This window comes from Phaethon aethereus (genome assembly GCF_964289735.1).
Source record: "Phaethon aethereus genome assembly, chromosome: 2".
NCBI lineage: Eukaryota > Metazoa > Chordata > Aves > Phaethontiformes > Phaethontidae > Phaethon > Phaethon aethereus.
This window is the reverse complement of record NC_138582.1, coordinates 165,326,816-165,354,019: the sequence shown is the minus strand read 5'-3', so window position 1 is coordinate 165,354,019 and position 27,204 is coordinate 165,326,816. Positions and strand designations below refer to the sequence as shown.

The 27,204-nt window shown below is 42.2% G+C and overlaps 1 protein-coding gene across 1 annotated transcript in view; it reads left to right on the top strand.

The window, feature by feature from the left end:
- The window catches only part of SCN5A (sodium voltage-gated channel alpha subunit 5), a gene marked incomplete at its 5' end in the record, with an annotated part of 185,797 nt that overhangs the window by 126,122 nt on the left and 32,471 nt on the right, over positions 1-27,204 (top strand). The window contains 4 exons of the mRNA XM_082015636.1: positions 3,674-3,802; positions 10,664-10,784; positions 19,893-20,047; positions 23,905-24,078. Of these exons, the coding sequence (XP_081871762.1) occupies positions 3,674-3,802; positions 10,664-10,784; positions 19,893-20,047; positions 23,905-24,078 (579 nt within the window). The remainder of the gene's footprint in view (positions 1-3,673; positions 3,803-10,663; positions 10,785-19,892; positions 20,048-23,904; positions 24,079-27,204) is intronic.

Here is a 27,204-nt window from a genome sequence, read left to right as displayed (position 1 = left end):
TACATAGGGTTGAAGCTTCCCATTGCACGGTGGACTGAGTAAAGGGCAGTTTGCATTTGCATTGTCTCACCAGAGACAGGGGATACCATGTTCTTCTCATAAAATAACTTAAATCAACTTTATCCTGCCACATCCTTCATCCTTGCTCACTGGCTCTTCAGCGACAGTTGCAACAGGGGAGGGCTCCAGATCCAGCTCCCATTTTTTGCCTCCCCACCTGCTTGGGAGAGGAAGCTTCCTGCTATCAAAGGCTTTGCACATCTTCTTTCCCACAACAGCCATGGCAAGAGAATCAGGGAACAAATGTTGAAATCCAGGGTCATGATCTAGGGAGTGAGTGAAGCATCAGGAGAACCCATTTGAGCTGATCACCATCCGAAAAGACGGGCCCTGGGATCCTCTTTCTAAATTTGTTTGCACAGGACGGAAAAAATGATATTTCCATGGGGAAGGAATAAAGTGAATCCATGCTGATGACAGGTATTTGTCTTGTTTTGCCAACAGCAAGTCCTCTTTCCAAAGGAGCGGCATTTGCACTAATCCCCATTTGAGCCTGAAACAATTAGCCGATCTGTGCTTTTCAGAGGCAGAACGCAGTGTGGAGCCTTTGTATTTATTTGTGTCAGCAAACAAGTATGTGGGTCTGTGCACAAACACACTTGAGATGTCACCCAGATTATGCTCTATTTTCAATCTGGTTGCTGTTTTTCTGGTGCTACAACTGACCTGCAGCATGCAAGGGGACAACCCTGGGTCCGTCCTCCTCCATGTGCTAATTACAGGCACAGGGTTGGCAGGTCACCTCTTTTTAGGGCCCAGAGCAGAGCAGAGGTGAGCAAAACTTTGGTTTATGCTGTAAAGGAGCTGAGGTCTATCCTGGGCTCCCGACCCTTTGTTCGCATGCACAAAGTTTTTATATTACTGAAAGATTTTACTTTATAAATTATGACAACAGCTGAATCAATAAATATTAACATAGTGTGTATTGCCTTGGCAACACGGCACTTGATACGAAAATTAAAAACAAATTATATAAACCACCCACGGTGGGGAGCTTTACGGGAGATAAACCTGCTGCTGTTGCTGCCAGAAGAACAAATCATCTGGAATGAGAACAAAAGCAAACAGTCCAAAGTTAAACAACATAAACCAAGGGCACCTTTCCCCAGACAGGTCTGTGCGGATCTTCAGGGGCTGTGTGCTGGAAATGAGATTGTTGCATCCCATGAGAGCGGCTTCCTGGGGACTTACAGCAATTGCTTGCAAAACCTCGGTTGATTCCCTAACGCTCCTTTTGGGATCAGTCTACACAACCAGATTCTTTTGAAGAGTCTGTTTCTCTTAGCGATTTTCTCACACCTTATAAATTTGCAGGACAAGTCTGAAAACACACGGTGATGAACCAAAACATAGTCCAAGCACATGCGCATGTTGTCCCTATTGGATAATTTGCCAGGATATAATTAATCAGTTTTAATTAACATTAATTCATCAGATACTCGATACAAGTGTGACTTCTGGGAAGTAGCCGGGTCCATGTTTCCTGGGGTTTAGTCTCTATGGAAGCGTTGCTAAGTCTTGGTACCACACAGAGGGTGGTATAAATAAATACAGAATTGGTGTAAGTTTGGCATTTCACTGTAGTTTAGTGCAATAATTTGCTTAACAACTGGAATGTTCGTCAGACCAACCGAGTTACACAGTCTGTTCTCATACACTGCATAGTTTCCAATGACTGACTGCACAACCTTTTTGCATAAATGGACTTGAGACGTCACCTCAGATTGTGTTGCACTTTTAACGTGAAACAATCGTTTCTCTTGTTTCGGTGCTATAACCGATATCATGCCCTTAAGATTACTTGATACTAAGTTGTATGCACGTTGCATTAAAAAAAAAGACTTCTTATGGCTGAGCGCCTCGTGCATACTGTGCCTTGCACGTCAGCTTTTCCGCTGAACACTGTTTCCAAAGGTGTGCCTTAAGGAGCGTTACTTTTCGACAGGGACAGAACTGTAACTCGATGATGATGGAGCAATCTATGGCTTGTGAAGATCAGTGCTAAACTGTGCCTAGAAATTGTATGCAAAACATTCTTATGCAGAGGGTACAAGCTTGGACATGCATCATTTCATTTATTAAAGTTAGAATATATTTTAGACCACATGCCCTCTGAAGCAGGAAACAAGTAATTTGATTTTAAATTAATTTGCTAGAAACACAGAACGACGTTTGAAAGGACTGGTACAAACCTGACAGTCCAAAAGTATTTATACGGAGAGCAATTTGCTTAACCAACTGCTTCCTTTGTGTCATCTGTTCTTTCGGGTAGTTATATTTGGAATAAAGTGTTTTTCTGCTCCTGGTACCTCTTGAGGGACTTCCTGTGGTGATATGGCTTTAGAACTGAGGCAGGTAGGCTGCGGCTCCCTGGGGAAGGGAAACTTGCTTAATACATGAATAACATCGAATGTCAGTCAAGCCAAGGGAAAAAAAAGGTGGACAAGTGAAAGATAAATAGGTTTAAATAATTACTGTTGAAATCCTGTTATGCCGGTAATTTTTTTCTCAGCATGGAAGTCCTTCTGTAAGCAATTCAGCACAACTCTTTGAAACAGGGTAGAGTTTTATTAATATTTTAGTAGCAGTGTTAGTAATGGCATGAACGATGGTAGTGCTGTGATGAGCTATGGAGTTTTCAATGTCTGCCTTAGGTGAATCAATAAAGCCACACTGTTTTACACCAGCAGAGAACCTGGGCTTCCAGAGGTAGGGACCAAGCCTGCAAACATAGTCTCCTCTGCCATTACTCCTGGGAGTACTTTCAGAGAGCTGAGCAGCAACAGCCATCACCCCAGGAAGAAGTGGCTGGATTTAGTGGCACCGCTTGTACTGGCAAGCACTGGGTCTCGGCAGACGTGTTTGCGGAAAAAAATTGTTGTTCTGATTCCAGAGTCCACCCCTTTTCAGCGAAGTACTTAAGGCTGTGCTCTCCTTCCACCCTGCGGTTAGGTCCCGCTGCCATCAGCGAGTGCAAAGTAGTCTTAAGTGTTTTGCTGAACAGGAGCTGCATACGTTTACGTGTTTACCTGTAGTTTTTCCGCAGCTACTTTTGGACACCTTTTATCTCTTCCTGTGAACTTTGCGTTTTCCTGCCCTTCAGTGTGTATCTTGTCTCCCCCGGGCGTGTTTCTCTACGCGCCGTTTCAAGCAGGTCCGTAGCGCAGCGCTGGGTATTGCTCTCGTGCCTTTCCCCAGCTGTAACGCCGAGCATCGTGCGGCTTCAGAGTACACCCCTCGGTTGTTCAGCTGAACTGCAAGCACCTTTCTGTGTGCCTTGGGTCACTGGGCGAAACCTGTGCCTCAAAACCAGATTAAAAATGGAGATTACAAGGCTATTTCCTCCTGCCCCAGCAACAAAATATTCAAAAAAAGTTGGCCTATTTGTATTTCCGTTTTCTACAGCTGGATATCTTGACATATCCAGTTGCTGAAGTTCAAAAGTTACAGCATAAGCTTGTGTTATCTTGGTTCTTGCCATTTTCCTTAAGAAGTCATCCCCTGACAAGTATAGTCCAGGCTATTTTCTCTTCTAGCTGGGGAGCTCTCCTTAAAAAATAAGCATGCTATCAAAGAAAAAGAAAATAAACCCATCTAGGATTATTTCCAGCAGGAAAAACAGCTGCAACTGAGGGGGCAGCGATGCCAAAGCCCAGGCGTCCGGAGTCAGAACTCTGAGATTTGTGAAGAGTTAAGTGAGTTGCACGTGGATAAGCAGTTGAAGGCTGAGCCACCACCTCCAGTAGGGCAAAAAGAGGTAACAGAACCAACTTTCCTACCTGATACTGCATGCAATTCATTGCACCGGCTCTGTAGTGCATGTCACTGATTTATGTGGGGTTTATGGCTTGTAAAAATACATGTTTGTCAAGTGGTAGGAAAGCTATAGTAAGTATTACAGTCTTAGTAAAGAAGAGAGAGGATTTTGTTGTTATGAAAATAATCGGAAAGCTTGGAAAATGTGCATTATAAATTAAGATGGGATTCCAAAAGGCTTTGAAAAAACACAAAATCATCTCTAATGGTACTGTCTTATATTAGGAGCAACTATGTGTGTGTTTTCCCTCTGAAAAGTAGCTCTAAGAACGGCATCTGCTGACTTGGCAGATCTGTACCTTGAGTTCACTGGAGGGCATCTGCTATCTGTCACAGATTACCATTTCTTTTCCTGTTAGCACATAGACCCAAGAAAGGTGCAACACTTTAAGTAGCTGACATGGAGATACTAACTACATAGTAAGCCTTGGTATCATTCAGCTAATGTCGGCCAAAGTGCAGCTCACTCATTGTTTCTCAATGTGTGCACATTGACATTTATTTTCAATTTGTAGGATTATGTTGTCCTTATAAATATGAATACCAAAATACATATCTTTGTACTGTACACTGAATGACTCCAGGCTTTGAATTCCCTGTATCCTTCTTGCTGACTTTTTGGGGTTTTCCCATGCAGATTTAGCATTTTATTGACATAACATTGGCTTTATTATTAAAGAGTGATGGATTCCTGTCTTTGAAATCAGGAGCTGGACGTTTTGGGTGATGTTCTGGCAGTTTGGAGAACTCCATAGCTCCTTGAGATTGGAACCAGTGGTGGATTTGGGGGACTGAACTAGTGAAAGGGAAAGGATGACATAGTATCAACAAGCATCACAGCTTTCCCAATTCTGCTATAAAACTGCTGGCAAATTTATGCCCAGAAGGAGCAATCCCATGGAGAAATCTTGACAGGACAACAGGAAACAGACCGTCACAGAGCCAGAGCTCACCTTCTCCAGACCTGCTGATTCATGTTGTCATTTGGGGTGGAATTTACTACACTAAATGTAGACATCTGCATCTGAACGTGTCACCTGAGGCCCCTTTATAGTCAGTGAGGATCTGGAGCCGATGTAGTTAGGTAAATGTGTCTCATCTCCGACTGAAACCAGCATTTAAATTAGGTCAGATGAATCATCTTCTAAAAGTCCCTGTTTCTCTCCACAGACTATAAAGGGAGCCCAGGGTAACTAGATGAGTTGTACGTTTAGGTGAGCTAAATTCCACTCACAGTAGCCAGGAATCCTCTAGCTATGAAGCATTTCTTCAAGGAGCAATCCTCCTCCCCAGAATACTTCTTGGCATATTGAACTCATCTTCAGAAAGAAAAGGTCCTGAATTTTAGAGGAAGGAGACTCAAATATTTGATAACCCAGTCTCAGGAAAAAGATGTACATATATATTTACCAAAGCAACCCAAAACTTTAAAGTGATCAGATGTAGCATTACAGCTAGGAGGAATTAGAAGGTGGTTTCAGGATTTTTTCTGTCAGGGGATTAGGTATCCTTCATGTTTAAATGTAGTTTTGAGATAAATAAACCCTGTGATCCTAACATGGAGGCTGGAAAACGATGTCCTTTCTTAGTGCTATAATGAAATGTCATGATAAAACAGGAACATTCTAGCCCTGATATATTCAGCAACATCGTGATAAAGAAATAATCCCCATTTCCTCCCTCGACTTTCAAAGGGTCCTGGGACACAAATGTCACCTTTCTATAGCAGAGCATGATTGATTCTATTTGCAGCTGCTTAGAAAGAGGTGGAGGAATATGGCAATAATCCAGGGATGACTTGAAATCAAACGGAAGTTCACATGAGGCTATGAATGCCAACATGAAAGAGCAAAGCCTAAAGGATGCTATTTTTGAAGGCCAGATCTTGCATGGACATTACATACTTACAGTCCTCCTATTCAGAAGTAATCTTTGTGCCGGCTCATAAGGACATGCTAATCATCTTTTTGATGAATGTCCCAAGAACTTGCGACTAGCCAAATAAAGCCAGCGACTGCGAGGAAGTAACTTAACAGATTTGCTATGCTCAAGAGGCAGGGCTTTGAGTGATTCAGTCGATAACAGGAAGCACTGAATGTGTTCCGAATGCGCTCTGTCAGTAAAGGATACATTACATGATTAAAAATTCATCCTATATAAATCATCCGAAAGACACCATAGAAATAAAATGATTGAAGTCACAGGTGGATAAGACCTCAGAGAATGAACTGGTTGATTTCTCTGCCAAAGGAGTGCCCCGTACAATAATTTGTACAGCTTTGTGGAATCTACCTTTAAATGTATCAGGCAGCTTAGATTTCTTCATTTACCAAAGTGAACCATTCACTTAGAAAAAAATTTCATGGCTGGGTAGCCTTAATAACCAGCCCTGCCCCCCTTTTTTTCCTTTCAAAGTACCATTTCACTACTGTCTTTTACCAATTTTATATGTCATTCTTTTTTTATGAATTATTATAACTTAATTTAATAGGCTGTTGTTAGTTTCCTTTTGTCTTTGGCCTACCCCCTAAAGTCACACACAGTTCTTTCATTTCATTATTTCTTGTAAATTAGTATCTCTGTGTCCTTTAACTGACTTTTTTAACCTCTTTCTCTGCAACTCCCTCAGTTGTTCCTTTTTGGAGTTGTTTTCCCAAGAAGTAAGCACAATATTCCGAATACAACTTCCACAGAACAATAAAGAGAGGAAAAGTAATTCATTATCTAGACATGATGCTTTCGTATAGGTTTTCTGCATTGTTATACCCCACTGCAAAATCACGTCTAATTTTTTATTACTACTCCAGGTGACTTGGGGTTACAGATTTCCAGAATTTCCATTGAAATTTTCCCCGAACTCTCGCTCCTTTGTACTGTTTTGAGTCAAGTCTCATTTTGCTATGTTCTGTCCACTTCACTTCTCTTTTCCTTTCTGCTTCCTCAGTTTCAATACTCTCTCCGATTTAATGTTATCAGCTAACATGAGGATTATATCAGGCAGTACCTCTCCTATATCTTCAGTGAAGATAATGCTGACTCTAATCCCTACAGATCTCCTCCTCTGAAGATGAAGTTTGTGTTATATTTGAGTCCTTAGGATGGCTTTTCTCCATGCAGCAATGGGTGAATCCAAGCCAATTACAATTTATTTTAAAAGTAGACTTTTCTATCATAGTCATCCAGATATTTTCTTAAGGTTTGTATATCATATGTCAGTTTGGTAGATTAAGGTTGTGATCTTCAGAGGTAAGGGAGAGAGGAAGGGAGATAAGAGAGTTAAGCTTTTAGCAAGCATCAACCTTCAATAAGATTCCAGCATCTCTCTGCTAAGGGCTTTTTGAAAAACCCGTTCAGATCAATTTGCCACTATTACAGACACAAGAGGTGGGTGTGGAAGCCCTGTCTGGGTGCTTAAAACAGCCACTCCACCCAGAAACACATTAAAAACTACCATCTGCAGCATGAATTTATGCACTAGTGGGAGGTCTCCCAAAAGGGTTTCTGGTGGATCCTGTTGTCTCTGCCTGGTACACCTCCTCCGCTCACTTATTCCAAGAAAGAGAGAGGACATTCTGTATTTTTCCTTTTTGCCTTCTTTTGGCCTCTTTGCACCCCGCTTGTGCACAGTACCCTCAGCATACTGGAGAACCACCTCACCGCCTTTAATCGCTATGACATTTCACTCTGAGAAAGCACTCTCCTTTTCTCCTCCGAGTCTTTATTTAATTTACTTTAATCACAGGCTACAGCAAGTGTTTAGTGATCTGTGATTCCCATGACTATTCGCTTTCCCTCTTCTCTAAGCTCAGTGTTGTGTTTACTGATTGCCGCTCTGCTGGGCTGTTTCCCGTTCTCCATGAGCATTCACCATTGATTGCTAACGGTGTGTTAACTTGGTGTATCGGATCCCTTTATGCCCTACAAGGTGCTTTGTCTGGGTCTGCTGGTTTGCACATGTTTCAGGCTTTCTAAATATTTCTCTACCTACATTACAGGCTCTCCCTCCTCTTCTATTGATCCCCTTGTTGAGCTCCTTCAAGAGTTTATTTTCTTAGGCAACTGAATTTTCATTAGTTACGTCTCCCTCATCAACTGTTACTATGTCTCTAGCTCTTTTCTTTCCATTACTGAGTTCATGAAAACCTTCTTAATCCCTTTAACCTTTCTGACAAAGAGTAAACTTTGCTGCTTTTCCTACAAGCTTTCCTAATCTTTCCCTCCTCTCTTCCTTCTTTTTCTTCTGGTTCCTTCTTTTTCTAGTCCCATTTTGGATCCTCAAACCTTTGCCTAGTGTTTTATGCCTCTTCTTCTTTGAAGGCTTTTCGGAAGAAATCCTGTCTGTTTTGTCTTGCATGTTACCCATCTCCCTTTGATGCTGATGGATTCTAATATTTTCTGAAAACTCCTGACAAACAACTCTCGAGAATTCTTGATTCTTTAAGATGTTTTCCTTGTAGTCTATTATAATTGCACCGTATTGTGTTTTGTGAATTTCCTGACCTGTCTCCGCTAAGTACAGTGCGCTCATTGACGATGCTATCGAGCTGACATTGTTCTCATAGTTTTCTTTGATTTTTGTCTATTGGTATGAATTACATCCAACAAGGCTTTTCTCATTGGAACTCCTATTCTCTGCATCCTACAGCTGTATATGATTTAGGACTATTTCAGTGATCTGTGTTTTGACATCTTCATAACAGAACAGATAATGATTAAATGCATTCCCTAATGAACAGTATCAGAAAGTTCTGACTGTGCTAAAACTTGGTATGACATTTTTTCCACCATCATATACCATTGGTAGTCTGTAGAAAATGGGCTCTGTACAACAGCTGCATTCTGAATATGGATTTTTTTAGAAGCTTTATTCACGTCTTTGACCTGTGCTTTCTGTTCTAACTCTCTTTAAAAGGTCTCTTCTCAATCGTTTGCAGTCCTTTTGAGTAGAGCATTAAAAACCCTAGTCAAGACTATGACCTTCTGGATGATGCAGCTAATTGCAAACAAGTAGCTTCCATCCCCGCTTGCAAGCATTGCTGGAATGTTCAATCTTGACCATTTTACCCCAGGTTCAGCATTTCTCTGAATTCAGCTATAAATTTTGCATTGACTGTGTATACTGGAAAACAGAGGGCCCATTTTCACATTAATAATAAATATATTAAAGATGTACCTATTCTCTAACTCCATCACTATCAACTTCATGAAAATAATATTGTATGTGTACATACCATCTCTCATATAACTATCTCACAGGTTGTTTAAAAGCATGGGTAAGTATTGTCCTTATTTTTTTAAGTAGAGACAAGAGAACTGCAAGATAAAGCACAGAAATACTTCAGTAGGTACTCAGAGAACATAATAGGACAGTTCACAAAAAACCCACCTGTCCCGACTCCTGCTTATAGCTTTTTTGCATTGCTATTACACACAGAAGATACCAGCTTTGATGTTGCCCATTTGTACAAGATAGTGCTCTGTGCCACTTGTACCAGACACAAACAGTGAGCAGGTCTGGGCAAATATTAGATCTTCCACTTTAGTGGCCAAGTTGAATAATTAAGAAAAATATAATTTTAGATTAACACAAGATGGAAATATTTTACTTTGACTGGTAAAATAAAATATGGGGGAAAAAATCCTGCTTTCTTCTAAAGAAAATGTTAAAAGAAAGTTTTGACCTGAAATGAAATTTCTATTTCATATTTGGGTGACTTATTTAATCACGTATCATATCTCTTTCAATAGCAACTTCAGCCAAAATTCCAGGTACAACTTAAGATTTTTATCAAGTTCTTTTGCTGTATTTAACCGAATTTCTTGCATAGCCCCTAAACCAATTTTTTAAAATAATATATTCCCCAGGAATTTTTACCCAGATCTACTTGAGAGTCCCTACTCTAAATAGGTAACACAACCAATGCTTCAGGGATCAGGAATATTCTTGTCCCCATTTGCAGTGGAGGATTTGAGAAACGCTGAATTTAAACAGTGCACCTAAGATGGTGGTGTCAAATATTTCAGGCAAGTGAGAGAGCCTCTGAAAGGCTTTCAAAAGCCATGTGTCCATCCTCCTACACCACCTTAAGCTCCGACGTGTGTGACCAAAGGCATGGGGCCACATCACGTGGTGGGAATAAGTTAGCCTTGGGATGAGGCGGGTGGAAGAGCCCTCTCACACATGTGTGCCTGGGGCTTCGCGTGACCGGACCCTGGTGTCAGAAGGACTTCTGCTCATCTGGGAAGAGAAGCTGTGGCAGCAGGGAGCAGAGCATGGTCCTGACTGAGAAGATGCAGATTTCACCCATCCGCTGTGGGTGAAGGCACCTCAGGAATGAGGCCCCAGAGACAGGCACCCAGCACAGGTTATCAAGTTCATCCTTCATCATTTCAGGAGCTAGGTCCCACTTCTTGTCCCCCCATTTGAAGGTATGAGCCTTTAGGACGTATAAGCCTTAAAATCATGAGCGGTTCTGTCATTCCATGCTCCCACCTACCATTAACGTTCAATGGACGTTTGCTCTTTCTACAGTTCGCTTCTCTTTTATTTTAAAAAGTTAAGTTTTACGTGTTAACTTTTTGTTGTTGTTCTGTTGACGGGTCAGCTGCTAGCTCACCGCAGCACAGGCAGAGCTGCCACGCGCAGAGTGGGCACCGCGTGACGCGCATGGTGACATCCCCGTCGCGGTCGCTCTGGGGTATCGGTTAGTGGAATAAAAGCTCAGCTACTTCCTCTGGGGCGATTGATCAATTTGTTTTCCTCATCTTTGCTCTTGTTGACAACAAGCTTGATGAAATCAGTCTTTCTGAAGGCAGCACAGTGGATTTGACAAATCCTGCAGAACTGCTGGAGCAGATCCCTGAGTTTGCTGAGGAGCTGATGGAGCCTGAAGATTGCTTCCCTGAAGGTAAGGGCCTGCATATTTCCCTGCAATGCTGAGGCAAGAAACCTCCTCTTCTCTTAGTGAACATCTCTCCACCTTCACACCACGTTGCTCTGGCTGCTTGCAATAGTATTTCACTGGATGCACTTCATTTCTTAGATACCGTAATGCTCCAAACATGCTCTCGGAATCACTTGTTAACATTAGTCTTTGGGTTTCCAAGGAGAGAGAAGCCAAAAGCATGCTCTAAATGGCTGTGCAATTTCTAGCTTGCTGGGCTTTTTCCATCATGGTTTGTGCCATAGAGGAGTGTTTTCATATGTTGATTTTTCTAACTTGGCTAATGAAGATTTTTTTGCCTCCCAACATGCGTGTATGATCAAATTTGGTAGCGAACTAACCAGATCAGGATGTTTCTGTTGGTAAAACATATATAGACGGTTAACAGAAATCGTCTGGGGAGTTCATGAGTCCCAGGGATTCTCTTCCATTTCTTTTAAAGGGTGTTAAGTTAAGCATGTCCAGTAACTTTCATCTGATCATGGATGTGCTATGTATAAGGTATTTTACTTAATTATATTAGACAACAATTCACATTTACATAACTGCTTTTAATACCTGAATAAGCCAGCATTTTATTAATTTTTTAAAACTGTCTGCTCCAAAACACAGGTTTAAAACCCAGATATATCAGAAGATCTACTTTAAATTTATAAGGCAAAAAAGGTCCTAAATGATTTCTTCTTAGAATAAGTTCTATTCCAAACATCATCTTTGTCAGATTCCTCATTTTTCTTTAAATCTGGGTTAGGAAAAATAGGTTTAACTGAATGTTAGTGTATTCCCTTGAAAATTCAAGGATTGTTATAAATAAAAACAGAGCTGCTGAGATGGGATCGGAGATGATTTGCTGGGTATATGAATGCCCCTGAAGTCAGCAAAAATGTGCATCTCTATATGTGTGAGAAAGATGATTGAATGAGGTAACGGAGCCCTGCAGGGCTTACAAATGTCCCTAGAATCTAAATATTTTTTTGGCAGCTCTGCTTAAAAGCAGTAGCCAAAAATTAATGCAGCTGATGGAAGAAAGCATGGTACTATGCTGTAACTAATCTGGCCCATACAATAACATTTAGAAATTAGATCTGGTGTTTTCATTCTTTCACAACATATTTCTTAATGAGGCTAGTGAGCAGCAATCTATGCTGTGCACTGCAAAGAGACAAATTATATTATAATTGCTTAAACGAGCCAGTGTCACAAGACCAGTGCTAGTCAGATGCCAGTTTACAAATTCTAAAACTGTGGTTGTCCATGATTGCCTTCCAGTTTTTAAAAGAAATAAGATGGACATCACACAACCCATCACTTCATTCAGTGCACAGCCCTGATTCATTCCCACAGCAGTAGCACTCTGTAATTCGCTCTGTCTTAAAATAACCAGAACTGCCCGAAACTCCAACGTTCAAGACCACATCAGTACCAACCCAGTTTGTCCGATCTTCTCCGTTGCTATCAATGGGGTGCGGTGTAGCAGTGGCAAGCGGTGCTCTTCTAGATGACTCACTGGAAGCATTAAGCCAGTTTTGAAGCCTGCTTGTCATCCTGACAGCAGAGAAATGTAGAAGTGAAGGCAATGTGGGCTGAACCCCAAGGTTACCCTGGGTTGCATCCACCCTGCTGGCTCCTTCTCCCTTCCTCCTCAGCATCCCTGCTCCTGCCTTTTTCTTTTTAGTCCTCAAGTCTCCTAGTTCCTCACCGGTCCCTGTTCAAGTCAGGGTGTTGTTCTCTTCTCCCAGCGTACTGCCAGCCGAGCCTCGAGCTCTGAACGGCAATTGAAGGAGAACCTGCTCCCAGCCCTTGGCCCAGCGCACGGCGGTCGGGGGCACTGGGGACACGGTTGCAGGCGATGTCCTCCCCAACACATCTGCTCTGCTTTCCTGTGCAGCACACACCCATGCAGATTTTGCAGAGGATACTGAGTAGGCTAAATGTGATCACGTTCCTCATGGATTTGGCGAAAATGCATAAACTTGATACGTGAATGTTCCCTCATCAAATTTCAAGTCCAAGTGCCATAAACTGAAAGTCCTAATGATTCTTACTGCAATGACATTAACATTTGTTTTTACTTACACGGGGAAAGAAAGTGTTTTCCTTTAATCTTCTTCTTCTAAATAACTTCCAATATTTTTACCCAAACTTCCCTTTGTGATTAAACCTCATGCAGTTATCATTTCAGTCAAGTTAAAAAATAAGCAAGCAAACAAACAACAGTCTAGTTAGCTGAGATATGGCAAGGTTATAAAGGACTAAAGTGAAATTACTGAAGGCCAAGCACTAGGCAAATTTATATAGTATTACCTTTACTGGCTTGTAATAGAGAGATACAACAATATTTGGTATATTTGGGAGAATGGCCAGCTAATACTTGTGAAAGAAAGAGATTAGATGAGATGAAGAGGAAGGGCAGAGGGAAGGGTTAAGTTCTTACCTTGTTAGCTCACCAGCTATCTAAATTCAAACTATGGCATTTCTAAATACATCCACCATAGGTTGTGTCCTGAACAAATATGTTCCAGATTCAACCCCCTTTTTCAGATAACAAAGGCAATGAAGATAATGCATGTTCTTGAAATAGTTGCTGAAAGTTTGCTGAGGTCACAGTTTTCCCGGAGTTAGGTGACCTAGATTAGCCATAGGTCGTTTTTATTGGGGGGCACTTGTTGATTCGTTATCATCTCAAAATAGCTTTGCTTAGGGTCAACGGGGAATATTCTTGGGTCAGGAAATGTGAAGCCAAGGTAGGGTCACAGCTCTGGCAGCTAGCAAGTTCTGCTGGGAAAAACCTGATAGAAATAGAGACATCATTCTTGTTGCCAGTTGATGGGAAAGCAACATCTAGGCAATGCCAGCTATTTGGGTATTTTTTCCTCCAGATGCCTTGCAACACTCCAATCCTGTTACCTCCATTGGTATGTGTTCGCATCAAAAATTGCTGTCTGTTTGGACATTCTCTTCTGTGTCTCATGGAAGGCCATCCAAAGAGAGCCCCCCGGCCCCAGCACACTCCTCTCTCCCAGACCCTAATAGGAGAAAGTTTTCACCAAGCCCTCAAGCGTAATTCCCCGGACACAGCCCGCTGGCAAAGGTTTCAAAGGAGTATCATCAGATGGTCGTGCGAGAATGAGCTACCTGGCTCAACACGCGGTTGATCGCAACTCGTGACAGCGAGAACGCCCACAAACAGTTTTTCATGTGACCATGTAGGAGCAATTATCGCGGCTGGAAAATGCCATGCACTAAAGTGAAGTTACTCTGATTAATGGTGGGATCTGCGTCATGCCCTCCCGAACCAGAGTTAGTGGCTGTTTAGAAATAAAAAAGTGGAGAGGAGAACAAACAGACCGTTAAACTGAACAAATCTAAGCTGAGCTATGGGGACTACCACCAGGTGATGTTTAAAAGCGGAGTAAAACCAAACCAAGTCCAACAAAACATGTTAACTTTCATTCTAGGGAAAAAAACACAGAACAAAATCAAGTTTTGAAGTATCTTTTTCCTCTAGCCATAGTATCTGAACAACAGCATTTTCTTCCATCAGGAAGGGCGTGCTAGTATTTTCTTGTATACAGTTTTCAGACATCATAAAACTCTTACAGCCCTATGGCAGCGACAGGACCTCTAGATTTCAGCTCGTCCACCCCCTCGCGCAAAGCAGGGCTGACATTGGTGGTGGAACAGGCTGCCCACTGCCTTTGCTTCAAGGTGTCACACCGTTATTTGTAGTGACCTCTGAGAGGATACGTTTTGAGGAGAGTAGCAGCAGATAAACAAGAAATGTACCCTTGTAAAGCCCTTGGAAGAGTGAAATCACCTGGCAGACTGCGGCTTTGTCAGATGCTCTCTTGGCAGCACCCAGCTGTACTACACAAGAAAAGACCCAAAGCTCCATATGTGTCTCAGGTACCGAAATGCTGGCGGCGGTGGTGGCAGTTCTCCTCTGTGTTAGCCCTAGAGCTGCACAGTGTAAAGCCCAGCCATGCACGCCAGTGGGTTGGTGGGGCCAGAAGATGAGAAAGGGGTTAAACAAGGAGGGTCTACAGAGATCATGTTCCCTCCACGCATGGGGAGACAGCTGGGGTCTACATCAAGGCTTGTTTTCTTGCTTGGACATACGCAGCTAGCCGGACTGGTCATTAGAAACCCAGCCTGGCAGATATACATATTAAAACCATGTTATGAATACCTGTCTGCTTGAGTTTATGCTGAGGAAGCTGTATTTTCTTTGTGTCAAACCAAGCAGCGCTGTAAGCAGCATTCAAAGCTAAGCAAAATATTGTTTTGTTCTAAAAATGAATGCCCCAATACTTGGGAACTCCTGTGTGAAAGCAGCTACAAAATTACTGCGGATTGAACACAAGGTACCAGACATACTGGACCACAGTATAGAAGAAATCAATTGGCCATCCTGGTTTACTGAAGAGAATCAGCAGGAAAATCCAGCCAAAACATATCTAATAATTTTATGTAAATTTAAATGTATTTGTTGGTGTGAACAAACAGTAGATTTGTGAAAGTTTTACTTGTAAGTCTGAAATCAATAGGCTTGGCTGTCATGCACGCAAGAGAAAGTTTTTGCAGTATAGTTCCCACACTTTACTTTTTTTTCCCTTTTTTTTCCTGGTAACTTGTTTATCATTGTGGCAGATGTTTAAATAAGAGCTTTCTCTGTCACACCTGCAGCGGTGACTGCAGTTTAGGACACGTTTTAATCTGCAGTTTGTGATTGTGTCATAAGACACCACAGTGACTGAAGGGAACAATTCCCTTGTCATGAAAAACAAACAAAAACTAAATACTATCATGGCATACCGATGCGTGTGGAAAGGTTTCTTGGTAAATAGGTCTCTGTTTCATGAGAAATTATTTATAATGTGAATTGAAAACAGATGTTGTTCTTGGACAAGTTGACCACTGATGCAGCTCAGTACAGCTTCACTGATTTACCAGCAACTAACTCGACCCTTTGGGGGGACGTTCCCTGCTATTCTGTGTTTCTGGTGAGAAGTAGCCTACTACCCAAAAGGCCATGGTGGAAATGAGTCCGTTTGCTCTCAAAAAAGTTGTAGCCCAACATGAATTAGGGTGACAAAACCAAATCCTGACTAAATCACAAGGTGATCAGCTGCTTCTGCACAACCCGTTCCCTACCAGCATTGATTTCAGGGGCATAGCACAAATGTGTTAGACAAGGCAGTATGAGTAATGCTGTTATAAGAAATGCCAAAGGGTTTATTCCTGCCTTGCTCCATTGCTGTGCTAAAAGGTGTTAATGAATACTTGTCTCTGTGTGGATAAAGTAAATAGCTTTCAAAACCTGAAGCTGGGCTCTGCTGACCACCTGTCTTCTTGTAGAACCCAGCTGGAGTTATGGTTGCTCAGACTCTCACCAGGTCATGCCTTAGACACACTGGAATGGTTTTGATGTTTTGATTTCATAGAAATGGGGAAAAAAACCCTGTTGGAATACTGACCAAGATCAGGTAAACTTTTTTGTTGGGTTATGTGAAGCTTCTAATTCAGCATTTAAGCTTGGGTCACGGTCACCAGAACAGTAGGCTACCAGCATTACGAGAGAGTCCAGAAAAGCAGAGACATGAAATAGCAGTCACTGAGGGAAATCAGGAAATTTGAGATGGAAATAGAATTTTACTAATTCACCAAAAGATCTGTTTGTGGTCAGTTTTCTTTTTTTATTTTGATTTTCTTTTTTTTCCCCTTTGATTTATGAATAGTTAAAAATAGCATTTCATCTGAAATACAGCCAGTATGATTATTCACGGAAGTGAATACTTGACATTAGTAATTGTATCAGAATCTGGTTTAAACATTTCTGAATTGAGCCCAATCAAACACATGGGATTTAATAGTGCTGTGATTTTGGGCTGACTCATCTGAGAAGCTATTTTGGATTTTTCAAGGTATTACTGTCAGTAACTAGGACTTTTTTTCAGATCAGAATTGCATGAAAGCCATCAAAGAGGATAAAAAAAAAAGATTAGTGGTCCTAGCTGGCTTTCTGTCTTTAAAAATATCTCTCTGTGCCTGTAGATTATCAGATGGAAGCTGACTGAATCAGCAATAGCCTGTTTTTACCATTTTGTAAGTATTTTCCATCACAAATGAGGCGATTTTAGATCTCACAGTGCCCTGCTCATTAGTATTTAATTTGAAGGTGATCCCCTAATTTTAGCCATGCCTGGGCTTAGGGAATCATGTAGGCTCCCTGTGTAGTGGAAGGACAGAGACAGACTCCTCCAGGGAATGATTCATCCAATTATCATATGGTGGGGAAAACCAACTCCTGGAAGATCCTAACCTTTCCCAGTGGTACTTACGGAGCATTTCTACTCTTTTAGAGCATGAGAACACATCATGCCTGTTACTAGCTAAGCTTAGGCATTCGTATAAGAGACTATAAAGCAAAGTATCCATCTAGGAAGTAACTTAGGAGAAAAGAGGAGTGGACAAATATTTCTGGACAAATGTTTTCAGTCTGAAAAATGCTGATTTTTTCCAGATTGAAACTGTTTATGGGAACAAGGTAGGCTCATGGAAAGTTTATTCTGCTGGAAGCAATGGGTACCTCCAGTAAAAAGTTTTTTTCTGCTTAACATAAGAAATCCCCACTTACATAGTGAAGAGTCTGCTCATTAGGCTGTTCACTTGAAGAATGGGGGATCTGAGCCCTGGTCCAAATCTGAGTTGACAATGAGGTGGACAGTAACATAACAGCACAGAATGTGGACCAGACACCTGAAACCTGGTAATGACCCACAGGTTGTGGGGTGAGAAGTAGTGTAAGAGCAGTTCTCTTAACAGTTCTGGCAGCGCTGTTGAGAGATGCCTCTAACAGACCCCTCCGTCATGTCATGTTGGTGGGACTCTACTGCATGGGCATCACTAAGTAGAGCTGCCGTACGAGTACGTTAGCTCAGGGATCCTGGTACCATGCACTATTGCATGTCTGAAATCTGTTCCATGTACCTACTTTCTAAAATATACCCAAATCACACACATTTCTGTCTCTGAGCAAAAATTATTTGCTACTCTTTAGCAAAAAATAGTGACTAACATGATATCCTTTTATCCCTTGACATGATTCTTTGGTGTTTAGGACTGAAGTACTTAGAGGGATAAAACTTTCCTTTGCTGGAGAGGTAGCTGACCTACAAAGAGGCAGAGAGCTGGTTCTTACACTTTTGTCTTCTCCTAATATTATGTTTTTCTCAAATAGTTTGAGTGTATTTTTCTGAGCCCAGAATTTCGATGAATTCCAGAGTACAGTGGTAAATTGGGAACTAGTGTGTGTCTGTGTGATGGAGGCATTTAGAGAGAGGTAGTTATTTGCATCGCTGCCCCATTAACTTTGTATAAATGGTTTACTACCCTGTTAGTCTCATATCAAAACTTCGTAGAGCCAAGAGCCTACACCTTCCGACCACCTCAAACATGTGAGGGAAAGGGGAGCTCTGGGAGTGGTTCGTGTGTGAAACGTGATAGTGACATCCTACAGTTCTGCTGCTCCACAGCAGAGATCTGCGCTAGTAAACACTTGCAGAAAATGCCAGGAGGACCACAGCAGACTTAGCAGCTCTGTTCCTCCTGGCAGAGCCTGCTGCCAGTGCAGCCCCACTTCCAGCTACTTGGGAATCCCGGCATCCCAGGAGTTGCACTTGATCTCCTCACGTATCACATGCAGCTCGGGCACCTCAGTTATGCCACCTTGAATTAGCAGCATTGCGTCTGTGTAACCTTGGCACTCACCCTCTTTCCTTCCCCAGTTTCCTTGCCTAAATATTATTTCTATGTGCAATAACGTTTCATTACATCGCCATAGTGAGATGTCCTCTCTTGTCACTTCTGAGCAGTTGTTACATGCTTCAAGACTTGTTAGCAACCTTGGCCACCTTTCAGCTAGCTATGGAAGCAGTTGGCCTGTGATTTTTTTCTCATGATGGGACTGATAAAGCTTCATAACCAAGTCTCTTTCTATACAACACATGGATTAAATGTAGGGAAAAAAGCTTGCTTTTTGGAAATACAGTGGTTTCCAAGGGTCATTCTATCAGCAAATGTGAAATTTGAGTCAAGTTATCCGACGTCAGGCTGAACGGCCAGCCTGGAGAGGGACAGGTCCTGGATACCAGGGTGTCCTCTCACACAATTTTACGTTCTTACCTAGCACAAAGCAATGCACATGGTGCTTTTTCAAATGGGAAAGATGGATCTGCCCATTACCAATGACAATATCCTTTTGCTATAACGAATTAATATTGCTAAGATGGCTAAAAATGGCCATGGTTTTGCCTATCAGAGATCCATGTGTGGTCCCCATTACCACCACAATGTTCAACTATCACACAGTATTTCTCTCTAAGGTCAGAAAGTTCTGTGAAGCACCAGTGGGTAACCCTCTGTGGACAGACACTGGATACTTAAATTTCTGCTGACATCAAAGGGGTTTTAACCACATAAACACCTTTCCAATGTTTGTCTAATGTCTTGCTTAAGCTCATGAGAGTACAGGAGATCAACATCTGCTCCTGCTTTTCCTGTCTGAGCCTCTTCAGCACATTGGGCCCATTTGCACTGCAGCACCTCCTCTCCTCATCTCCCTTCCATGCGATTGCCACTTTTAATCAGTAATTCCAGTGGTATCATAGTGCCAAGATAATATCCTCCCTCCATTCAAAAGGATGTGGAAACTATAGGTAATAACCTGCTAAAGTCATCAGTGGTGATGAGGGGCACTGCCTGAGCTCAGCTCACACAGTGTGATTAACCTAGGGCACTAGTGACTCATGGTCAATATATTCTGTATCGTAAAAATAATTGGGAGAAATCACTGGGGTATGCTTAAAATGATTTTGAATGTTTTTGAATAGAGGAGTGATAGGGGAAACAGAAGGCAGAGCAGAAGAGGTTGGTGAAAAAAACAAGGGAGGAAAAACTCCATGCAGCAGCTTATTGCTAGAAAAAATCTTGTTTAGCAGCTCCTTGTTGCAGCTTTAAGAAATAAATGGACTTTTTTAACAATTGCTTTGGTTTCGTTTTGCTCCTTTTCAGTTTGTGTGAGATTCTTCCCATGCTGTTCAGTGGACATCACAAAATTCCCCGGCAAAATTTGGTGGAGGCTGCGGAAAACCTGCTACAGAATCGTTGAACACAACTGGTTTGAAACCTTCATCATATTCATGATCCTGCTGAGCAGTGGAGCCCTGGTAAGTGTAACAGGATTTCCTAGCTGATGGAAAGTGGACATGGGTCTCAGAGAAGATGTTCTCCAGTTAGCTGTCGCTAAGATCTTAGGAGCCCTTACTGCTCATTTCTCAAAGCAAAGCATATTTCAGAGTAAAACGGTCTTCTGCTTTTCTGATTTCACCTCCCTTTACCATATGGTGGGGAACTTTCTTCTGTTATAATGTAAAATTATGACGAGGAGATGTTTTGAAAGGTAAATCCTTGACTAAGTCTTATGTGAGGAAGTAGCCCAAAATACTACTTAAGCATCCCCTAACTGCTCCATGGTAGTTACCATCTGGAGGCTTGTATTTTGCTCTGGGGATGGCTTTTTTTTCCCTTTTATTTAAACACATTTTGTAACCAGCAAAGCAAAATTATAAAATTGCAGGGGGCTTGAATCAGTGCTACCCACAGAGCCAGCGGGTGCCTATCGAGTTTTGAATACGCCTTGGCTTAAACCTGCACAGATAGCTGCTGCTTGCACCTGAATACATGGGTACGTATGGAGGCTGCTTGGTCATTGCCCAGGACTCTGGGATCTGGTAAGGGATCCTGTCCTCCTGAGATCCCACAGTGTACTGGGATTATCCTCTCTCTGTTATCAGCCTTGGGCTCCTCATAGCAATGGCAGCACATATTTATGTTGTTCATTTACATGTCAGGAATATCACTGAATTTGGTGGGACTTCTCCCAAGGTTTTATCCAGGTGTTAAGCAAAGGGGTATATCAAGACTTCTTCAGGCTTTGGTCTGGTGGTCGCTGATCTTCTTCTCCATGATGGAGTAAGAAATAAACCTACTAGGTTTGGAGGCAGTGCCATGTTTGGACAGGTTATCCATGTATTTCTGGAGGTCAGGATTAACTTCAGCCAGACGGATGAATCTGCCATAAATAGTAAGAGCATCATACTTAGAAAGATGGCTTCTTCACCTCTTCAGGAATAATCACGGGCAGAAAGGCATGATGCAGGATGACTGGTGAGGTAGCAGATTTACTAAAAAGGGCTGGAGAAAGAACCGGCGACAAACAGGATAGAGTAAACTACATCACAGCACCGCACAAAAAACGAACACCCCACTGGGCTGTATAAATAAGGATGTTCTTCCACTCCAGTTGGCATCAAGGAGGCCTCAGCTGGAGCACTGGCTTCAGCTCTGGGCAGTGCACTTTGGGAAAGACATGGGCTAATTGAAGAAACTCCAGAGGAGAGCAACACAAATTATCAGTGGCCTAAAAAAAGAGGAAAACACAGAAGTACTGGGTTTGTGTAGTTTAAAGAAGGTCTCTGCAGGGAGGCAAGAAGGTGGAAATGCATAAATGTTGATGCAAAAAGGAAAGGAATGGACTGTTCTCCAGGTCCACCAGGGATGGGCTGAAATTTCACCCAGGGGATTTTATTTTATTATGAAAAGTAAGAGGCTGAAAACCTTGGGTAAATAGTAGGCTGCTGAAAATCGTCATAGCTTTGCTGAAATCAATGGAGTCTGACAGTTTTTGCACCAGCTTGAGAATCAGCATGTTAATTTTTTAACACATTTTAAAGGGGGCATGTCGCTTGCTATAATACACTTTAGATGAATACACTTCCTTACATATGTAATTAAAAATGCCTTAGACACTGAACACTGCAATATAAATCTCATTTAATTTTCATTGCATGCATTCATTTACTTTTTGCGATTTTCAATTTAGCCAGTGCGATTCTGTATAAGAGAAAATTATGCTGCATTTTCTCACATATCAGCACTGTGCTTCAGTATTTGGACTGGAGATGTTGGAGGCAACACACAACTTTTTTCTTCTGTTATTCTGAGGTGAGCTCTTCCAAAGACTGAGCTCATCTGGCTACATCCCTGGGACATGCTAAGTTCTTAAGGGAGTTTAAAAGCCAGTATATATTTGTGTGTGGTAGTTAAACCATGAGAATATATCTACAGCTTGCTGCAAACCATGCAAAAACGCTTATTATACATTTAAGCTGTAAGCACCCAAACTGTGAGCCTGTGTTTTAATAGTAATTGTGGATAACACTGCAGGTATCCTGTTTAACTCTTTTTGTAACACACAAAGCAAAGCAGAAGAAATAACCCTTAATGACGTTTTATATTGCAAAGATTTCATCCGTTGTCACCGTGAAAAAAGGCAAAGCACCAGCGTTTTGTCATTTGTGTAATTTCCATAGCTCGTGCAGAAGTACCGTGCACCTGAGGCATTCAGGTAGCATATTTTTCATGCCTTATTAAGCTGCTTCCTGACTCACAGTGTGCTTTCAGTAGGCAAAACACAATGTACTTTTTGACAAGTTAGTAGAAAACAGGGAGAGCAAAAGAGGGAGAGGAGGAAATCGCTTTAAATAGTTTGTTGTTATTTTTGCCGTAATTGCAAAGTACAGCAAGTCATCTGACGAAGTGAGTGAGCCCCTACAAGAAGTGATAAACTCCAGTCTCTCTATACACTGTTTTCTGTGGCTTTCTCCAACAGCTCTTTCACGTCCTTGAAATATCATTTTTGAAGGCAAGATAGGAGACGGAGTTGCAGTGAAAACGTCACCCCAAAGCGTGGGGACAAATGGACAAGCTCTGGCACAGGCTGCCAAAGCTTTCTTGTCAGTTTAATTACTGTTCCCTGGCAGGCGAAAGAGCAGTGTGACCGCCTGAGTGACAGGGAACACACTTCTTGTATCTCCAGGCGCTGGCTGTTTGCTAACTTTTTGAAGCTCCTCAGAAAGTAGCTACAGATCTTGAAATATGTAAATGCAGATAATTAAGACGATTAGCACAGACCCTCTCAAATAATCTTTCTCGCCACCAAGTGCTCTGGGTCACACGATGGGATGAGAGTAGTATACCAAAACTTGGGTTATCCAGGTTACAGGGACACGGGAGCGCCTTGTGTGATGACAGTCTCTAGAGCAGCTGGGAAGCCGACCGTAACCGCTGCTCGACTCAGAAACCACAAAACGGGCTGTATATACGCAACCCTGACACTGGGATCCTGCACTTTATCTGACGTACATTGTAAAATGAAAGCTAAGTTATGAGAGCACTTTATTTGTTTTATTTTAGTAGGCATATTGTTTTATATCTTAAATATTTTAAAGGGGTTATTAAGTTGCTTGTATTTGATACAGATACTGAGAGTCCGTTGATGATGCTCTGCATAAGATTAGTGGAGAGACAGATGAGATGGGTAGATAGATACCTTGACCTTTAAAACATAATTGTTCTGTTAAGTGAATAATAATGAGCATTTCTTGAGGCAGAGAGCTGTAGCTACCAGAAATGTGATGTCTGAACAGAAGCCAGAGGACTCCGGTACTCTATAACACAGGCAGGTTAATAACCCGATTTGTCACCATTAGCAATAAGACGTATTTGACTAAATGTACGGGTCATATTCTGCCTCCTAAGGACGGGCGTCCGACGCCCCGGGACGCCTGAGGCACCCCGATAGCAGGGGCACAGCCGAGGGGAGCTGAGGCAGGGTGCCCTGGGGCGGCTTGGGGTGGCACCCTGCTTACAGACGCACGTTCCCAAATGTAGGGTGCTTAAGCTCTTTCTGACACCCAAAAGGTGTCTAGTCAGCACAGCCAGAAGAGGCTGGAGATAGACAGCTAAGCACGTGTCCATTATAAGGGAAAACTGAACGTACCTCTCTTAGGTTAGGTCAGTCCTATTAGTGCCCGTGCACCCCTGCTGACGGTAACATTAAAATATATCAGAAACCAGACAGTACATGATAGCCCATCAGATAATACTACAGACTTGCAGTGCAGCACCGGTGCTTTCCGACACAGCTTGGGAGAAGTTTTTAATCAATTTTTTGTACTTCCAGGCTTTTGAGGATATTTACCTTGAAGATCGAAAAAACATAAAAACCATGCTGGAATATGCTGACAAAATATTCACTTACATCTTCGTCTTGGAAATGCTCCTGAAATGGGTGGCTTATGGCTTCAAGAAGTATTTCACCAACGCCTGGTGCTGGCTTGACTTCCTAATTGTAGATGTAAGTATAATTTTGGAACTACGATGCTTCTTGTGTTGGATTTTGTAATGCATAAGACCGGGCTGTTAAGTCTGGCAGCTTTGCGTTTGCAAAATGACAGCTGTCGCTCTGATTCTGAGTAACAACTCTAGGCAAAGCTTGAAGGATGTCTTGATACGTAGCCGTGCATCCCCAGGAATCAGCGTGCCAGGGCGGAGAAGAGCGCTTTGTGTCGTTACGTAGAGCTGTCACCCTGCTAACCTGAGTCACGTTCCCTTCTCGTCCCTAGGAATTCTCTCTTTCTTTTAGCATGTCACATCTCGTCCCACGCCCCTGGCTAGCACAAGGTCCAGTTACCTCCAACCACTCTACACATGACCTCAACACACAAGTCTTTCAGCAGATTAGAGAAGCTGTCCTTGGCGTGGTTTCCCGGCAAGGCCGCCAGGAGTGCGTAACAGTATGTTCGGTCTCCCAGGTATTTACCACTGAAGGAGTCCAGAAGAAGGTGTGAATAGTCCTCTTTTTGAAGTGATTTCACTATTACAAAACCTCACAAAATACTCCAAATCCTTGAAATATCGCAATGCTTAGTTCTCCTACGGTGATAATCCTTAAAAGCGAGTAATAGTTGAACAAAAGGGAGCTCATGCCCCAGGAGCGTTGCTGGAACCAGGCACATCCCCTCCGAAGTTTCACGTTGCCTGGATGTGGGATCTGCCAAATTACGGAAAGGTCAGCAACACCGCATCCTCCAGATGAGGTTTAACATTTCATCACAGCGTATCAATAAGGAGGCAATTATCTTCCCAAGGCCATTTCTTATTAGCTTGAGATATTAATGTGCAAGGCTGGCAGAGCTCTGCCATGACTGTGTAACTTATTAAACTTCTGATAAATTATTTTTCCCCATTTTACATCTGAACCTTGACTTGGGGAGAACTGCACTTTCCTTGGCCCCGGTCCAGGAAAGCACTTCGATGGGACGATTTACTTGTTCGAAGTTACGGACATGTCTAAGTGCACTGCTGGATCAGAGCCTTTAGAAGCTTTTCCAGAACTTTAATAAATTGATTTATGAAAAGGAAGTTCTTTACATAAATTGTAGATCATAAATTCCTCTTTGCATACCTGCTTGGAAACCTCTTAAAGGGAAGGCACTCATTTTTCACATATTAGCTCCAATAGAAGAGGAAGGCCTGGTTTAATTATCTAACCACAAAACTGGAAACCACCAGTTCCTAAGTTATAGCCCATCCCTGAACACTACGCTCGCTGTGGTTAAGGTTGAGGGACATAGCTTTTCTTTCTTGGTTTCTCCAGTTGGGAGATGGGACTAACAGGACTCATCTTATATGGGCTTCGGGAATTTGTTATTGGAGTTATTGTTTTAATGAGCTTCTGAAGACTAGAAGGGCTGGATGAGGGCTAAATATCCTCACAGCTGTAAGTAGGGGTCTGTCTTCTTCTTCACGACGGGTCCACTGAAACAGTTTGGAGCTCTGCTGCATCATTAACAGTTTGAAATGAGTTCCACGCTTGTTAGAAATACATACTTCATATTGTGACACCTAATTAATACCAAAGACGGTAAAACAGAAGCTAAGCTAAATCCTGTCCTCCATGCAAAAAGCTCCCTTGGAAGAGGAGCTACAGGAGAATGCAAGGTCAGCATGTAACCCAAAAATTTAGGCACATGTTTGCTTTTTAAGTGTGGGGTTTGTGAGCACAACGATATATTGCAGAGGCAGCCCCAGTGAGCTGGGGAAAGGGGCTTCAGCTCCCCCGGACACATCCAGAGCACAAATGGCCTAAAACAGCCCTCTGGGGGAGAGGGGACCGCAGGCCCCCGAGACTGCTTCTCCCCAGCAGTTCCACCCCAGAGTCTTCTTACTGACCCAGAGGTTTTTATTTTCTTAACCCACATTTAAATGTTGGTTTTGCTGGCTCCTGATCTAGCCAAAAAGTTGCCCCCCCCCGGAGTTGTTTTCGTTATTAATTGACTCCAGGAAATCACTTGCCCTTTAGTGGTCTCAATGAATAAAGAACTTTTCCCCATGCTCCATTCTTTTCTTCAAAGTCATTTCCCAATGCGGATGATGAGAACCCGGTACTATATTTTTAGCGGGTTTAACAGATGCTCTTCTACCCTATCCCTCACATACCCTGTCACTCTGAATTGGCAGAGTAACATGCTATCATTTTTCCAGCACACTTTTTACTTCAATTTACATTTTCTTTTTGGTCCTTTGAGAACCAAATCACTGCAACTGAGCTGCCGAAAGCAGTGAATGGGGAAATTAGCTGCTCCGAAAGAAGCAGATGAACCACTTGTCTGATTTTCTCAAATTTATTTGTTTAAAATTATTCACTTAAAAATTCCTGATCTGCAAATTATTCATTACAGTTTGGTATCGGTATTCAAAATTCAAGCTGCGATGGTTGATTTTTCATTGGACATGTGAAACCATCTATCATCTGTGTTTTCTCATTGTACAAATGCAACTCAGAATCTTTTTTCTGTTGTGAATAATTCATAAAACCTGCTCAAAATTTGCAAGTATTCAGTATTTCTAAGTGGGAAGTGAGCCCAGAGGGGGTATAAGCATATTACTGCTGGGGTTTTTTTTGTTGGGTTTTTTTTTTGTACTTGCCCTGCCTCGTGAAAGACCTTTGACACTGATTTGGACCTGTGGAACAGCAAAGGCTCCATCTGACAATTGTGGATTACTAAAGAAAATTCTGTCTTGCAAAGCCTGAACATCAAAACACACAGTAATCCACAAACTGAGAGCTATTTTTGCTGGATGTAGAATCCCTAGAGGATGATCTCTGCATCTCCAAGAAGTGTGCTAGTGTAGCAAACCTGTAAAAGAGTGCTTTTAAATACATTGCAATAAAGTCTTATTAACAATGCTGCAACAGATTTCTTTAGGAGTAATCAAACCACAAAATACAGGCTCATTTCAACTTAGGGCACCTGGGAAAGAGGCCTTAAATGTCTGCTGAAATTTGGATATACTGCTCAAAAAGCATTAATGTACACCTATTGCCTCCCTACAAATAGCAGGTATGCTGCTAAAAGTAACCCCCTTTTACACTGCAAGGGTAGCTTCTCTATGCAGATGAATTGGGGTGGTGGGCACT